Genomic DNA, 17,823 nt, shown 5'->3' on the forward strand with positions numbered 1-17,823 from the left:
ATTTACTTACAATTTTTTTCTAACTCATTAATTTTTGGAATTTTGATTGGTAGGGCACTAAACAGATAATTTAGTTTTGATAGAATTGTCATTTTTATTATATTAGCTCTATCTATCCATGAGCAGTTGATATTTGCCCAGTTATTTAAATCTAATTTAATTTGTGTGACAAGTGTTTTATAATTGCTTTCAAAAAGATTCTGAGTCTGTCTTGGCAAATAGACTCCCAAGTATTTTATATTGTCTGAGGTTACTTTGAATGGGATTTCTCTTTCTAGCTCTTCCTGCTGTTTCTTGCTAGACATATATAGAAAAGTTGAGGATTTATGAGAGTTTATTTTATAACCTGCCACTTTGCTAAAATTGCTAATTGTTTCCAGTAGTTTTTTAGATGATTTCTTGGGATTCTCTAGGTAGACCATCATGTCATCTGCAAAGAGTGAGAGTTTTGTCTCTTCCTTCCCAATTCTAATTCCTTCAATTTCTTTTTCTTCTCTAATTGCTGATGCTAACATTTCTAATACAATATTGAATAGTAGTGGTGATAATGGGCACCCTTGTTTCACCCCTGATCTTATTGGGAATGCCTCTAGCCTCTCCCCATTGAATATAATGCTTGTTGATGGTTTCAAATAGATACTGCTAATTATTCTAAGGAACAGTCTATTTATTCCTACACTCTCTAGTGTTTTTGTAGGAATGTATGCTGTATTTTGTCAAAAGCTTTTTCAGTATCTATTGATATATCATATGATTTCTGATTGATATGTTGTTGATATAATTGAGTATACTAACAGTTTTCCTAATATTGAACCAACACTGCATTCCTGGGTTAAATCCTACTTGATCATAATGTATTATTGCAGTGATAATTTGTTGTAATCATTTTGCTAAGATTTTATTTAAGATTTTTGCATCTATATTCATTAGGGAGATAGGTCTATAATTTTATTTCTCTGTTTTAACTCTTCCTGATTTAGGTATCAACACCATAGACACTTTCATAGAAAGAGTTAGGCAGAGTTCCATCTTTCCCTATTTTTCCAAAGAGTTTATATAGAATTGAAACCAATTGTTCCTTAAATGTTTGGTAGAATTCACTTGCGAACCCATCAGACCCTGGAGATTTTTTTTTAGGGAGTTCAATAATGGCTTGTTGAATTTCTTTTTCTGAGATAGGGTTGTTTAGGTATTTAATCTCTTCTTCATTTAACCTGGGCAACTTATATTTTTGTAAATATTCATCCATTTCACTTAGATTATCAAATTTATTGGCATAGAGTTGGGCAAAATACTTCTGAATTATTACTTTAATTTCCTCCTTATTGGTGGTGAGTTCACCTTTCTCATTTATGATACTAGCAATTTGGTTTTCTTCTTTCTTTTTTTTAAGTTAAATTTATTTTTATTAAAGATAGTATTTGAGTTTTACATTTTCCCCCCAATATTGCTTCCCTCCCCCCTCCCCCCCACAGAATGCACTCTGCCAGTCTTTACTTTGTTTCCATGTTGTACCTTGATCCAAATTGGGTGTGATGAGAGAGAAATCATATCCTTAAAGAGAAGTCTAAGAGGTAACAAGAGCAGACAATAAGCTATCTGTTTTTTTTCTAAATTAAAGGGAATAGTCCTTGCACTTTGTTCAAACTCCACAGCTCCTTATCTGGATACAGATGGTACTCTGCTTTTCAGACAGCCCAAAATTGTTCCTGATTGTTGCACTGATGGAATGAGCAAGTCCTTCAAGTGTGAACATTACTCCCATGTTGCTGTTAGGGTGTATAGTGTTTTTCTGGTTCTGCTCATCTCACTTAGCATCAGTTCATGCAAATCCCTCCAGGTTTCCCTGAAATCCCATCCCTCCTGGTTTCTAATAGAACAAGAGTGTTCCATGACATACATATACCACAGTTTGCTAAGCCATTCCCCAATTGAAGGACATTTACTGGATTTCCAATTCTTTGCCACCATAAACAGGGCTGCTATAAATATTTTTGTACAAGTAATGCTTTTACCCTTTTTCCTCATCTCTTCAGGGTATAGACCCAGTAGTGGTATTGCTGAGTCAAAGGGTATGTACATTTTTGTTGCCCTTTGGGCATAGTTCCAAATAGCTCTCCAGAAGGGTTGGATGAGTTCACAGCACCACCAACAGTGTAATAGTGTCCCAGACTTCCCACATCCCTTCCAACACTGATCATTATCCTTCCTGGTCATATTGGCCAATCTGAGCAGTGTGAGGTGGTACCTTAGGGAAGCTTTAATTTGAATTTCTCTAATAATTAATGATTTAGAGCATTTTTTCATATGGCTATGGATTACTTTGATCTCCTCATCTGTAAATTCCTTTTGCATATCCTTTGACCATTTGTTAATCGGGGAATGGCTTTTTGTTTTAAAAATATGACTCACTTCTCTGTATATTTTAGAAATGAGTCCTTTGTCAGAATCATTAGTTGTAAAGATCGTTTCCCAATTTACTACATTTCTTTTGATCTTGGTTACAGTGGTTTTATCTGTGCAAAAGCTTTTTAATTTAATGTAATCGAAATCATCTAATTGGTTTTTGGTGATATTCTCCAACTCTTCCTTAGTCATAAACTGTTCCCCTTTCCATAGATCTGACAGGTAGACTAGTCCTTGATCTTCTAATTTGCTTATAGTATTTTTTTATGTCTATGTCCTGTAACCATTTGGATCTTATCTTGGTAAAGGGTGTGAGGTATTGGTCTAATCTAAGTTTCTTCCATACTAACTTCCAATTTTCCCAGCGATTTTTATCAAAGAGGGAGTTTTTATCCCAATGGCCAGACTCTTTGGATTTATCAAACAGCAGATTACTATAATCATCTCCTGCTTTTACACCTAGTCTATTCCACTGGTCCACCACTCTATTTCTTAGCCAATACCAGTTTTGATGACTGATGCTTTATAATATAATTTTAGATCTGGTAGGGCTAAGCCACCTTCTTTTGTACTTTTTTTCATTAAGCTCCTGGCAATTCTTGACTTTTATTTCTCCATATGAATTTACTTACAATTTTTTTTCTAACTCATTAATTTTTGGAATTTTGATTGGTAGGGCATAATTTAGGATAATTTAGGATAATTTAGTTTTGGTAGAATTGTCATTTTTATTATATTATCTCTATCTATCCATGAGCAGTTGATATTTGCCCAGTTATTTAAATCTAATTTATTTTGTGTGACAAGTGTTTTATAATTGTTTTCAAAAAGATTCTGAGTCTGTCTTGGCAAATAGACTCTCAAATATTTTATATTGTCTGAGGTTACTTTGAATGGGATTTCTCTTTCTAGCTCTTCCTGCTGTTTCTTGCTAGACATATATAGAAAAGTTGAGGATTTATGAGGGTTTATTTTATAACCTGCCACTTTGCTAAAATTGCTAATTGTTTCCAGTAGTTTTTTAGATGATTTCTTGGGATTCTCTAGGTAGACCATCATGTCATCTGCAAAGAGTGAAGAGTTTTGTCTCTTCCTTCCCAATTCTAGTTCCTTCAATTTCTTTTTCTTCTCTAATTGCTGATGCTAACATTTCTAATACAATATTGAATAGTAGTGGTGATAATGGGCATTCTTGTTTTACCCCTGATCTTATTGGGAATGCCTCTAGCCTCTCCCCATTGAATATAATGCTTGTTTCAGATAGATACTGCTAATTATTTTAAGGAACAGTCCATTTATTCCTACACTCTCTCTAGTGTTTTTAATAGGAATGGATGCTGTATTTTGTCAAAAGCTTTTTCAGCATCTATTGATATGATCATATGATTTCTGATAGGTTTGTTGTTGATATAATTGAGTATACTAACAGTTTTCCTAATATTGAATCAACCCTGCATTCCTGGAATAAATCCTACTTGATCATAATGTATTATCCTAGTGATGACTTGTTGTGATCGTTTTGCTAAGATTTTATTTAGGATTTTTGCATCTATATTCATTAGGGAGATAGATCTATAATTTTCTTTCTCTGTTTTAATTCTTCCTGGTTTAGGTAACAGTACCATATTAGTTTCATAGAAAGAGTTAGTCAAAGTTCCATCTTTCCCTATTTTTCCAAAGAGTTTGTATAGGATTGGAACCAATTGTTCCTTAAATATTTGGTAGAATTCACTTGTGAATCCATCAGGCCCTGGAGATTTTTTTTAGGGAGTTCAGTAATGGCTTGTTGAATTTCTTTTTCTGAGATAGGGCTGTTTAGGTATTTAATCTCTTCTTCATTTAACCTGGGCAACTTATATTTTTGTAAATATTCATCCATTTCACTTAGATTATCATATTTATTGGAATAGAGTTGGGCAAAATAATTTCGAATTATTACTTTAATTTCCTCCTCATTGGTGGTGAGTTCACCTTTTTCATTTATGATACTAGCAATTTGGTTTTCTTCTTTCTTTTTTTTAATCAAATTGACCAGAGGTTTATCAATTTCATTGTTTTTTTTCATAATACCAACTTTTGGTTTTATTTATTAATTCAATAGTTTTTTGCTGTTAATTTTATTATTTTCTCCTTTAATTTTTAGAATTTCTAATTTGGTACTTAATTGGGGATTTTTGATTTGTTCTTTCTCTAATTTTTTTAGTTGCGTATTTAGTTCATTGATTTCCTCTTTCTCCAATTTATTCATATAAGCATTTAGAGCTATAATATATCCCCTGAGAGCCGCTTTGAGTGAATCCCATAGGTTTTGGTATGTTGTTTCATTATTGTCATTATTTAGGATAAAATGGTTAATTCTTTCTATAATTTGTTTTTTGGTCCACTCATTCTTTAAAATGAATTTATTCAAGTTTCCAACTGGTTCTGGGTCTATGTCTCCTTGGCTCAATATTGCATATGACTTTTATTGCACTGTGATCTGAGAAAGATGTATTCACTATTTCTGCCTTTCTGCAGTTGACCATTAGGTTTTTTATGTCCTAGTACATAGTCAATTTTTGTATAAGTTCCATATACTGCAGAGAAAAAGGTATATATTCCTTTCTATCCCCATTCAATTTCCTCCATAAGTCTACCATATCTAGTTTTTCTAACAATCTATTTACTTCCTTAACTTATTTCCTGCTTATTTTATGATTCGATTTATCTAGATCTGAGAGTGGGAGGTTGAGGTCTCCCACTAGTAGAGTTTTGCTGTCTATGTCTTCCTGTAGTTCTTTCAGCTTTTCCTCTAATAATCTGGATGCTATCCCATTTGGGTGCATATATATTCAGTATTGAAATAACTTTATTGTCTATGGTACCTTTTAGGAGAATAAAGTTTCCTTCCTTTTCTCTTTTAACACTATCTATTTTTGCTGCTGTTTTGTCTGAGATAAGGATTGCATCACTTCAGCTGAAGCAAAATATATTTTTCTCCAACCTTTTACCTTTACTCTATATGTATCTTTCTGCTTTAAATGAGTTTCTTGTAAGCAGCATATTGCAGGATTCTGGTTTTTAATCCACTCTGCTATTCACTTACGTTTTAAGGGAGAGTTCATCCTATTCACATTCAAAGTTATGATTACTAATTCTTTATGGCCCTCCATGCTATCTTCCCTCTGTTTGTATTTCCCCCCCGCCCCCCTTATCCATATTCCCCAGTATTTTGTTTCTGAATACCACCCCCTTCAGTGTGTTTGCCTTCCTATATCACCCCTCCCCTTTCTTTCCCCTTAACCTTTTCCCCTTTTTCCTTCCCTACCTTTTATTAGTTCCCCTTTGTTCCCCACTGCCCCTCCCTTTCTCTGTTTTTCCCCCCTTACCTTTTCCCCTTTTAATACTTGAAAGGTTAGATGTTTTTTAAGTTAACTAACTATGTGTAAATTGACTTTAAGCCAAATCTAATAAGAAGAAGATTCAGGTGTTTCTCATCTCCTCCCTTCTTCCCCTCTATTATCATAGGTATTTTGTACCTCTTAGTGTATGAGATTTACCCCATTCAATCCCCTCCCTCCTCCCATCTCCTTCCTGTCCCCCTTTCTAAGGAGGTAGTGTTTTTTAGATCATTCTATCGGAGTCATAGAAAATTCTGAGTATCCGTAACTTCTAGCTAAGTACATTCTATCTAATAGAGTTAAAATTCTTGAGAGTTATTAGTGTTTTTCTCCCAAGTGGGGTTTAAAACCAGTTACATCCCATTAGATAGCAATCTCATGGATAGGTTATGAATGTCCATCACTTCTGGCTAGGTATATTCTCTCTGTTAGAGTTACAGTTCTCAAGATTTATGAGAATCTTTTCCCCCATGCTGGGATATAGCCAGTTTTAACTTATTGGATAGCAGGTTTTTTTCCTTTTACTGCCCCCCCCTTTTTTATACCTTTTCATGTGTCTCTTGAACCTCCTTTTTGATGTCCAAATTTTCTGTTTAGCTCCGGTCTTTTCATCAGGAATTTTTTCAATTCTTCCATTTTGTTAAATGTCCATCTTTTTCCCTGGAAGAGGAGGCTCAGCTTTGTGGGATAGTAGATTCTTAGCTGCATTCCAAGCTCCCTTGCTCTTTGAAATATCTCATTCCAGGCCCTTCAATCCCTTAATGTTGATGCAGCCAGGTCCTGTGTAATCCTTACTGTAGCTCTTTGATATTTAAATTGCTTCTTTCTGGCTGCTTGCAGGATTTTCTGTTTTATCTGATAATTCTGGAATCTTGCTACAACATTCCTTGGAGTTTTCATTTTAGGGTCTTTTTTCTGGCGGGGATCGATGTATTCTTTCAATAACTACTTTGCCCTCTGGTGCCATGATATCAGGGCAATTTTCCATCCCTAGATCCTGTAATAGTAAGCCCAGGCTTTTTTTTTTCCTCTTCAGTGTTTTCAGAAAGTCCAATAATTCTCAGGTTTCCCCTCCTCGACTTATTCTCAAGGTCAGTGGTTTTGCTGATGAGGTATTTTACATTTTCTTCTATTTTTTCTGTTCTTTGATTTTGTTTAACAGGCTTTTGCTGTCTCATGAAGTCATTAGTTTCGGCAGACTCCATTCTTTTTTTTAGGGAGGAGTTTTCTTCATTAACCTTTTACAACTCCTTTTCCAGTTGGTCAATTCTACTTTTGAAAGAGCTTTCCATGTGACCAATTGAGGTTTTGAGAGAATTATTTTCTTTTTGCTTTTGCCCAAATGAGGATCTGAGAGAATTATTCTTATTTTGTATTTGTCCAATTGATGATCTGAGAGATTTATTCTCATTTTGCAATTTGTCCAATTGATGATCTGAGAGATTTATTCTCATTTTGTATTTGTCCAATTGAGGATCTGAGAGATTTAGTCTCATTTTATATTTGTCCAATTGTATTTTCTAAGGATTTGTTTTCTTGTTGCAAGGTATTAATTGTCTCTCCCAAATTTTCCAGTTGATTTTTAAACTCCTTCCTTATTTCTTCAAGGAAGTCTTTCTGTGATGAAGACCAGATCATATTCTCCTCAGAGGTTCTAGGTCTCTCTGAATTAGGATCTTTTCCTTCCAAGAATTTTTCTATAGATCCACCTTTCCACTGACCCTCCTTCATTTTGCTAAGACCTTGAGTTGGGGAGGGGCTGGTTTACAGGGGTTTGGGATCACTAGAGGCTTTACTCACTGAATGCAATTTCTCTGGTTAGCCAGTAGGAGGTGCTGGTTGCTTTCTCTGGAGTGTCTGTGACCTTGATTGAGGCCTTCTCCCTTAGCTTGAAGGGAGCAATTGAAGCTATTGAATCTCTTTGCCTTCACTCAAAGGTGGGCTTTACCCTGGGGTGAGGTCATTCTTCTCCCTTTTGTCAGCTGGGCTGGTTCTTCTGCTCACACACCTGTGCCTGAGGCAGAAGTAGTCTGCAATTGTTTGTTCTGGAAAGAGGCCTCAGCCACAATGGAGGCATATACTCAGAGTTACTCAGACCTGATGAGCCCAGGGATGGTGTCCACAGCTCTCTGGCACCGGAACTCTCCCCCCCAGCCCTGTTGGCAAGCTCCAGAGGGACAGCACCAACACCAGTGCCTCTGCTCCCTAGTTGACTCAAGCCCCAGTAGTCTAGCCCCACCACTGATCAAGCAGGGCCATCTCTCAGGCCCTCAGAGTCACCGGCTCCAATTCAGCTGCTAATCTGGCTGATCTGGGGCTGATCCACACTCTGCACCCAGACTCACCTGCCCAGACTCACCCGCCTGAATTTGCCCAAGGCTGCTGCAGAAGACAAATCCTGAGGTAGATGTTCTTTCTCCTGGCTTTTCTTTCTGGGGTTTGTGGGTCGGATTTCTGTTAAGAGGTTTGTTTCATATGATAGATGGGGAAAGATCAGGAGACTTTAGAACTGTGCCTGTCTTCTCTCCGCCATCTTGGCCAGAACTCAAAATATCCTTACATATTTTAAAAATTTTTTGTCTCATCAAGAATTTATTTTCTCTCCTTTCTACTTCCCATTCCCATTGGGAAAAAAAGAGAAAAGTACAAATTTTGTAACAAATACTCACATTCAAGCAAAATAAACTCTCAAATTGTTTGTGGCCAGGAAGTTTACCTGGAAGTCAGTGGCATGCATCCTCTAGAATCACTGCTAATCATCGCATCAGTCAGAATTCTTAAGTCTTTCAACGTTGTCTTTATGAAGTTGCTGTTTTTACATAAATTATTCTCCTGGTTCTGTTTATTTTACTCTGAATTAGTTCATACAAACCTTCCCATGTTTCTTTGAAACCATTCTTTTGGTCATTTCTCAAGTCATAATAGTATACCATTTAGACATTTTCCAATTCATGAATAGAAACAGTCTATTACATAACAAATCTAATGGTCTGTTTCAGTCTTCATCCTTGACTCCTCTGTAGCTTTTTATATTATCGATCATCTCCTGGATATTTTCTCCTAAGTTTTCCTGACACTGCACTTTACTGGCTCTCCTGTTATCTGTCAAACCAGTCTTTTTCAATCTACTTAACCAGCTCCTCAATCTTCTCAATCCACTTTGCTAGTTAGGGCAGCTAAGGTGGCACAGTGGATAGAACTCTGGCCCTGGAGTCAGTAGGACAGGAGTTGGAGTCCTGTCTCAGACAACTGATACTCACTTGTTGTATGACTCTAGGCAAGTCACTTAACCCTGACAGCCTTGCATCCAGGATCACCTCCAGTCATTCTGATTTATATCTGGCCACTGGACCCAGGTGATTCTGAAGGTGAATGTAAGACTGATGACTTATCAGAGCATCACCTCACTCAGATACAATTCACATACTTGTCATGGCATCACCTCCCTGATATCATGGTCTTCTTCAAAAATGAAGGACAAATACTTTGCTAGGTGCTTTTTAAGATTGAATAATGGTGTCCCTGCTGTGGTGACAAGACCTTGAGACTATCTTCTATCAGGTAGATTTTTAAGCAGGCAGTTCTGACTCTGTTGTTCAAGGAAAGAGTTTGTTCCCAGCATTGAGGTAGGTCAAAGTAGAATGGTCTCTCAGAAGTAGGTCCCTGGCATCTCCCTTGTGGAAACTTCCATCTTGGCTGATCTGGGTATGTGCCAAAACCCCATCACAAGTTTTTGTTGATGCTTTTGTTTTATGCCATGGTTACTCCTCAAGAATCTTCTTCTCCCTCTATTAAAAAAAAGTTAAGAAATACCAATTGACACAGTATCCATGTCTATATTTTTATATTTGTAATCAACTCAAATTCAGCAAACCTTTACTAAGTTCATATTATGTTTAGGCACTGTGCAAAGTACTATCAATACAAATAAGAAACAGAAAAATAGTCCCTGGCTTCAAGTAGCTTACTATCTAATGGAATCAAGAAACCCACAAAAGGAAGCTGAAAATGAAAAGTACTAGGGTGGAACCAAGAGTGGAGTTATGATGTTCCATGGACCAAGCAAATGGTTCTTAGGTCTCTATAAAGGAAGGCTTTGGGAGGAATTTATTGCTCTTCCCTCCATCTCTCCCATCAGAGGGGAGAGGTACCTGACAGAATAGAGCTGTTGTTTTTGTTGTTGTTCAGTTGCTTTAGTCATGTCTGACTCTGTGACCCATATGGGGTTTTCCTTTTTCTTTTTTTTTAAAGTTTTTGCAGGGCAATGGGGTTAAGTGGCTTGCCAAAGACCACATGGCTAGGTAATTATTAAGTGTCTGAGGCCAGATTTGAACTCAGGTACTCCTGACTCCAGGGCTGGTGCTCTATTGACTGCACCACCTAGCCACCCCTATATGAGGTTTTCTTAGTAAAGATGCTGAATGGTTTTCCATTTCCTTCTCCAGCTTCTTTTTCAGATGACTGGGGCAAAGAGGGTTAAGCGATTTGCCCAGGGTGTCAGTTAGTCTAAGGCCAGATTTGAACTCAGGAAGAAGAATTTTCCTGATTCCATGTTCGACACTGGATGGGAGTTGAGAAAGTGTTGTAAATCAAAAACTGCATGGTGATGAGATTTCAGAACTGATCACCTGAACATGTTGCTGAAACCTAGTAGAGTTACTGATGGAAAATGGTCTTCTAGAATCAATATTGAAGACCACAGTCTGTAACTGATTCAGTACTTTTCACTAAAGACTGTCTTGAGCTGGCACTCAATCAGCACAACCTCAAAGAACCAGGATCCCTACCACAGTGAGGTCATCTGAATAGGACTTTTGAGTATATAATTTTAGAACATGAAATGATTCCTTTCCATTTATTTTCATTTTGATTCTTAAGATTTATTTCTTCTATCTTTGCAGTAATCCAACTTTGAAAATAGAATATTGAGTTTAGGTTTTTCGGAGTTCCATAATAATAGCAAACTAGAATAGTTTATGTTAGCTTTTTGAACAAATACAATGCAATCATTCATTTCGACCTAAAAATTATCCAGGAATTTAATAGTACTAATTTCTAAGTAAATATACTATTTGTTGTTTTTGTTAATGTAAAATTTAATAAATGTTTATTTATTTGAAGTTCAAATATTTTATGCCTGTGTTTCCCCCTTCCACTTCTTACTAGAATCTTCCATTCCAAAAAATCCAGCACAGTATCACATCTCAAGATCACCAACCAGCTCCAGATAACTGTATCCTTAGTATGGTTGTGGGTCAGTTAAAGGTAAGGATTTTAAAAATTGATGCTACTTAATGCATTTAAGAAAAGTATTTGGTAAGTATAAAATTTTATCATTGTTTCTTATTTCCTTATTATATTATTGACAATCGCTCTGTATTTCTCTGAATCTTTCCTTGACTCAACATTGACCATATATTCATCAACCCCTTTAGTTCTTCCCTTGTCCATTAAACTTGTTATTGTTGTTGTTGTTGAATTTCTACTTGCATAATCAGATTACCAATAGATTGATGAAACTTTGGCATAAACCCTCAGTCTTTGGGTGAAGTAATCTATTATTTAATCACCATATAATTTATCATTCATAGAGGGACCCATTCTAGCAACTTGGATATATCCTATCAAACCTTTTAGATTTATCATTTATCATTAAATGATGCCTAGGACAGGATAGAGAGGTAATTTACTGCACTTGGACTTAATTATTGACTAGAAACTGGACTGGGAATTGATAAGTAAATTCAACCATAGTAAGAGGAAAGAAAACCAAGAAATTTATTATGAAATAAAGGAAAAATGCAAATGTTTGGGGAAAAGACTGAGAGGTGGAATTGAAAAAGTCAATAACCTATAAGAAGCCTGGAAACTATGTAATCACTATATTAAAGACTCAGAAAAAATAAATATGGATTTATGACCAACTAGCAATAGTCAAGAGGTCATCTTAGTAAAAGGAAAAAGATTGATTTTCCTTAAAAATTAAAATGTCACATGAGAACAGGGAGGTCTCTGAGAAGGAGTATAAATATTAAAAAGGTTTAAAAATTCTTTGAAAAACAGTGTGACAATCCCTTTTTGACAATCCATGGGACAAATGTGTGTAAGAATAAAAAGATGATGGTTGATTTGGAAGAATGAAATCTCCAGGTATTTGAATGACACTCAACTTTTCTGAATAGGGAAGATGTCAAACTGATGAGAATTAGAATACCAAAATATGTTATGAGTCTATGCATTTATAAGTAAATAATCTAAATTATAGTTTAAAAGAAAAGAATCTGAATCAGCAATTATAATTCAGAGCAGGAATTAAGTAGTTATAGATAATTTCCTGAGAATATTGATCCACTTTTTTGTCAACAGATATAAATAAGTATAAAAACGTGATTTTACCCTTATTTAATAAATCCACATCTGAAATATTGTATTCTGCAATACGGCAATCTCTATTACCATACTTCAAAAAAAGCTAATGAAACTAATGTACAGAATAGGGCAAATGAAGTGATTGGAATTGGGGTGGCAGAGGGAGTGGGAAATATGTACTCTTCATTCACTAAAGGTCTAAAACATACATATCTTTTCAAAGATTGTGGACAGTGATAACATCAAAATGAAATACACTTCTGATGCATACTGTATCTATTGTAAAATTCACAAAAAAAACTATAAAAGCTTTCTGTCTTGGTAAGCATAAAGTATTTTAGTAAGAAGGGACATAGGAGAAATATGTTCCTCTATAGTCTGATAATGACATTTAATTTTACTAATCATGATTGGATGCCACTTAAAACACTATATAAATAGAACTAAGAAAACAATATATATATATAATGACTACAATAATTTAATAAATAGGACAAACATAAAATCAAATCAATGTTTCAAAATTAGAAAAAAGCACAAAGGAAGAGATATGAGAAAATATCCCTACTTCATTCCTTATGACTCTCTGGAAGATTTTTAAGTTGTAACATTGCACGTATTTTCAGACTTTTTCAATGAACTGATCAATTATGCTGATTTTTCCCTCTATTTTTTTGTCTTAAAATGCTATTTGTTATATGGGATGACTTTCTGGGAGGATGAGAGGGAGGGAAAGGATATTTACAAAATGGTAGTAAGGTTTTAAAAAGACAGTAAAAATTATTAAAAACTGAATACCATAGAATAACTTCCTCCCTTCTTTTTAAAAAGGTAGATGAAGAGCCTGTGATGGGATTCCACCAACTGTTTATTCTGAAGAATATGAATGACAAATGGATTTGCACTAATGATATTTTTAGACTGGCTTTGTACAACTTTGCTTAAGTATTTTGTATTCTTTCTACTCTCACACTTTCCCTACCAGGTTGTTCTTGGCTTGATTCAACATATGATAAACAGACAACATTGGATTTTTTCGTTTAGTTCTGCTGTGCTATGTGTTGAAAAAATAAAGAACATGGATGGCTGTGTAAAACAATCAAAGGGCAACTTCAGGGAAAGGATGGAGAGCTCTGCATCAAAATTTCACGATACTGGGAAATTGACTCAAATAGAAAAAGCACCAAAGTGCTGTCTTGGGAAAACAGATGTAAGCAAAATGTACCTTTTTTAAAAAAAGACCTTGTTTAGGGGACCACATTTTTATTTGTTAGAACTGAGGGGGGAAAATTCTTTCATACGCATGAATTTAATAATAATAATAACGATAGATACTTCTCATTTTAAAGGAACTCTGGATTGGAAAACCCGATTCACTTCCTTAATACCCCTGCTTTGTGTTCAGCCAAAAATTAGTTAGCAATGCAGTTAATTCTAGGCAAGTTATTTTTATAGCTGTACTCAGAACATCTGTGGGATGGTGGCTGACACAAAGTAGACTTTTACGTGTCAAATATTAGAATATAGGAAATTGCTTTTTCACACAGATTTATAATGTTTGTGTTACTGTTCCATCAAACTGAATCCTATCATCCTTATGTTCTTAAATATGTGAAGTTACCAATTTCAGTATATAATTTCAATGAAACCAATGAACCACAACTCTGGATACTAGGAATGATGAAATGCTATTTTTTTTTAAAAAACCATGAAAGAAAAAATTATCTAAAATCTACTACATTAAATGGGCCAAAAGAAGTGCCCAAGACACATGGATTTATTTTTAACTCTAGAGGAATGGCAACCTCTCTGAGCTTGGTTATGTCGTATTAATTAGAATAATTGCTAAGTATTCTGTAGATTACGAGCATACCATGTTCCCTTATACCAACAGAAGGCACGAAGAGCCAGACCCTTTTGCTTTTTTATTCTGGTTTATGAATTTTCTATTATGTTTAACACATTTTAAAAGAAAGTTCTACATATCAGTTTTGATATGTAAAAATTAACACAAAATATTGATTCATACTGAGAAAGAAATAAAGTAGCACTTTTTATGTTTGGTTCCAATCAATACCTCACAGTGTCAAAACTGGAAGAGAATTTAAAGTCTAACCAATTCCTTCATTTTTAGACAGGTTCCCAGGCTCAGAACAGGGGTGATTTGTCTAATTATTAGCAGAGCTAGAATGGGTACACACATCTCCTGAGCCTATAACCTTTCCATATTCACTCTATTCATTCCCACCCCACTGTCTTTCATTGTTCACAGATGCTTGGGGCATCTTTCCAGTTGCCCCTATACCTGAAGATGGTTCTCTTCCACACATCCCTGACAAATGGTCATCCAGGCACTACTTGAAGACTTCCAGTGAGGGGAACATCCTATAGATGCTCATTAGACTATTGAATGTCTCTGATTGTAAAGAAATTTTTCCTTACTTCAAATCTAAATCTGACCCTCTGCTACTTCCATCTGTTGCTCCTAGTTTTATCCTCTTCAGCCCAGCAAAAGCTGAATCATTCTTATATGTGATGACCATTCAAATACTTGAAGACAAGTATTGTATTCTCCCTTCTAACTATTCTTTTTGCCCTCTCTGGAAGCAGTCCAGATTGTCTATCCTTCTAAAATATGAGATTCAGAACAATATGCTATTCTAGATTAATTTAACTAAGACAGAATTTTAGGAGTTTTTCATCTCCCTTTTTCTGAGTACTGTACTCTTTTCAAAGCACTCTATGAATAGCATTAATTTTTTGCCTGTCATACACACTGTTGACGTAAATTGAATCTGCAGTCCACTAAAACTCCTACATTTCTTTCACATTAATTGCTTCCTATCCATACCTCCCATATTTCATATTTATGAAGCTGACTTTTTAACCCATATAAAACTAGTTTTATCTCAATTTGATCTTATTACATTTGCAACTCCCTCCTTACCTCCCTGCCATTCTACCCACTGAAATATTTCTGGTTCTTTGTTCTCATTTGACTTGCAAGCTATACTTCATAGATTTAAATCTTTTCCAACGTTCATAAGCATGACATCTGTGACTGTATGCAATTCCTTATAGAAAATATTGAATGGATTTGAGTTAAGGACAAATACTTAAGGCACTCCATTATATACCTACCTCTAGTTGACAGTATTCTTTGAATATGACCATTCATCAAGTTCCAGATCCACCCAACTTTGTTATAATCTTTTAATCTGGAAAAAAAGCAACCTACTTGAAGACAGGAATTTTTTGTCATTTTGTTCTTTGTATTGCCAGTACCTAGCACAGTGCTTTATGATGGTGAGTACTTACTAAATGATTATTGAATTAAATCTTGTCCTTATAGATCTTTGTCTGTTGACAAACTACATATACAACAAGCCTCTGAGCTATCAATAGACTGACCTAGTTACCAAAAAAAAAAAAAGAGGGTTAGCTTGGCATGATTTCTTCTTCATAAAGTCATGCTGACTCTAAGTGATCACCACTTCCCTTTCTGGATATTCACATGCTTTTAATAAAATGTTCCATAAATTAGAAATTATAGTCAAGTTCCTTGGCTTATATATTACTTCCATTTTCTTCTGTCTTTTGAAAATCAGGTTATTTGTCATAGGGTCATCTATTTAAAGCCTGAAGGGATATTAGATTTTACAGTTTCTGAGACGAGATTGGAACTTATATCTTCCAGACTTCAAGTTCAGTGCACCATCCTTTAGACAGTACTGCTAATTTTCCCAGGTCTAATATATCAAAATTTTCACTATCCTGGGATGTGTTGATTGGAACTTGCAGATAACTTCATCAAGGGCAGCTAAGGTACTCTTCATATCTACCTACCTTGGAATTCCATTCCTTATAGATAATATTTTACCCTGTTCAGTCCAAATATTGTCCTTCCTTGTAGAGGGAACAGAGGATAAATAAGAACTCAGAAATCCAGTCTTTTTGCTGTAATTCATTATCAGTATCAATCTACCCCAGATAGTGGTCTTTCCCCCCTCCCCTGCCCCCAAGATAGGCAGTTAAGTAATGCAGTGGATAAAATACTGGGTCTAGAATAAAAAGACTTGAATTAGATTACTGCCACTGGCTAAGTTGTATGACTCTGGATAAATGTAACCTCCGTCTGCCTCAATTTTCTTAACTTTAAAATAGGGATTAATAATAGTGCCTACCTAATAGAACTGTTGCCAGGAGCAAATGAGGTTAAATTTTAAAACACTTACTACAGTGCGAGGCACTTTTTAGGTGTTTATTTAAAGCTTATTCTCATTTTTTCCTTCTCTTGGTTTAAAAAGTTCTTTCATTAACATTCTTGACTGATTTCAGAACATTTTAGGCATTAGGCACCTGATTTCTTCCAGACTAATATTCTTTTGCATTGACCTTGGATTATCTGCTCTATCTTCCTCTGTTGTTGGAAAAAAATAACCCAAAGTCCATCAGTTAGTGTCTACAATGTGTCTATAATGATTCTTTCTGGAAAGTCTCCCTTAGAGGTTGTCATACTTGATAAGATTTAGGAGGCTTTTACATTGTGCCCCAGATAAGTGTCCTAGGAAGATAGAAGACTCTACTTTTTATGTCACGCTGTCAAACAGCTCCTCACTATTCCTTAACAGATTGCCTCTTATTTTTCTGACCATTATTAGGTGACCTTATGGGACTTAAGGATCTACATAATTTTTTCAAGCACAGAAAACTAGTTCATTTGAGATGAACCAGCTTCCTCTTAGAAGGAAGAATATCATAAGCTATTACTTAACTCAAGAATATTCAATGACTTTCCAATTTTAAGTGGCAATCAGTTCATTTCTGATATGTCCTAATGCAAACAGACCCTGTTCCATAAACACAAATCCAATTTAGATCTGATTATTCACTTTCTTTTCCTTTCTTTGCCACTTAGCTAGTGAATAGGAAGAAGTTTTAAGACAACTATACCAGATCAACTTGTGGAGTTATCTATTGATTTTTGCACACATGCATTGTGATTATAAAGTACTTTTTATGCAGAAAGCAGAAACTAATCCTACAACTTTATCCTTATAATAGTCACCATATACATTTATCTCATAAAGAATTTAAAATCATATTTTAGAGCTGGAATGCTGTATGAAACTGACCACATATTTCCAACTTGTGCTGAATTTAATAATCTAATTGTGAATTAATTCAATGGAAATATGTTCTCTATATCTGTCTTCTGATTGTTTGTTGGATAAGAATTATTCAGGTCTTCAGCAAGTTCCTGTTCTTTTTGCTTGATTGTCATAATCTGCATGTGTTAAATTAAACAAATTGATAACCTACATCATAATGAAACCTCTCCCACAAATGTGCTGATAATAACCCTTTGTGGTTAAAGGAATTGAGACAATGTGATGAGCTATTATATAGAACAGGAAAAGGTCATTATCGTAAGTAGTACATATGGCTCCCTGTCTTCTCCACTCCTTTACCACAAAGAGTGGAAAATAAAGATAACTTGGATACTTACGTTTAAGGTTGACTTGGTAACTGTTATCACCTTTTTAGCTTCAGAGGGGCAGGGACCCTATTTTAACTAATTGGGAAATACTGTGTAAGGGCTCAATGTTTGTTGAACAAATCATCGGGAAAATATGAATATTTGGGGGAACGTGTTCTCTAATAGTTC

General features: G+C 35.2%; 1 protein-coding gene across 1 annotated transcript in view; it reads left to right on the top strand.

The window, feature by feature from the left end:
* Positions 1-13,100, top strand: part of LOC141501099 (nuclear transport factor 2-like) — a 36,733-nt gene extending 23,633 nt beyond the window's left edge. Inside the window, exons 3-4 of the mRNA XM_074204780.1 lie at positions 10,953-11,051; positions 12,987-13,100. Of these exons, the coding sequence (XP_074060881.1) occupies positions 10,953-11,051; positions 12,987-13,100 (213 nt within the window). The remainder of the gene's footprint in view (positions 1-10,952; positions 11,052-12,986) is intronic.
* The last annotated feature ends 4,723 nt before the right edge of the window (positions 13,101-17,823 follow it).

This window comes from Macrotis lagotis, chromosome X (genome assembly GCF_037893015.1).
Source record: "Macrotis lagotis isolate mMagLag1 chromosome X, bilby.v1.9.chrom.fasta, whole genome shotgun sequence".
Classification (NCBI taxonomy): Eukaryota; Metazoa; Chordata; class Mammalia; order Peramelemorphia; family Peramelidae; genus Macrotis; species Macrotis lagotis.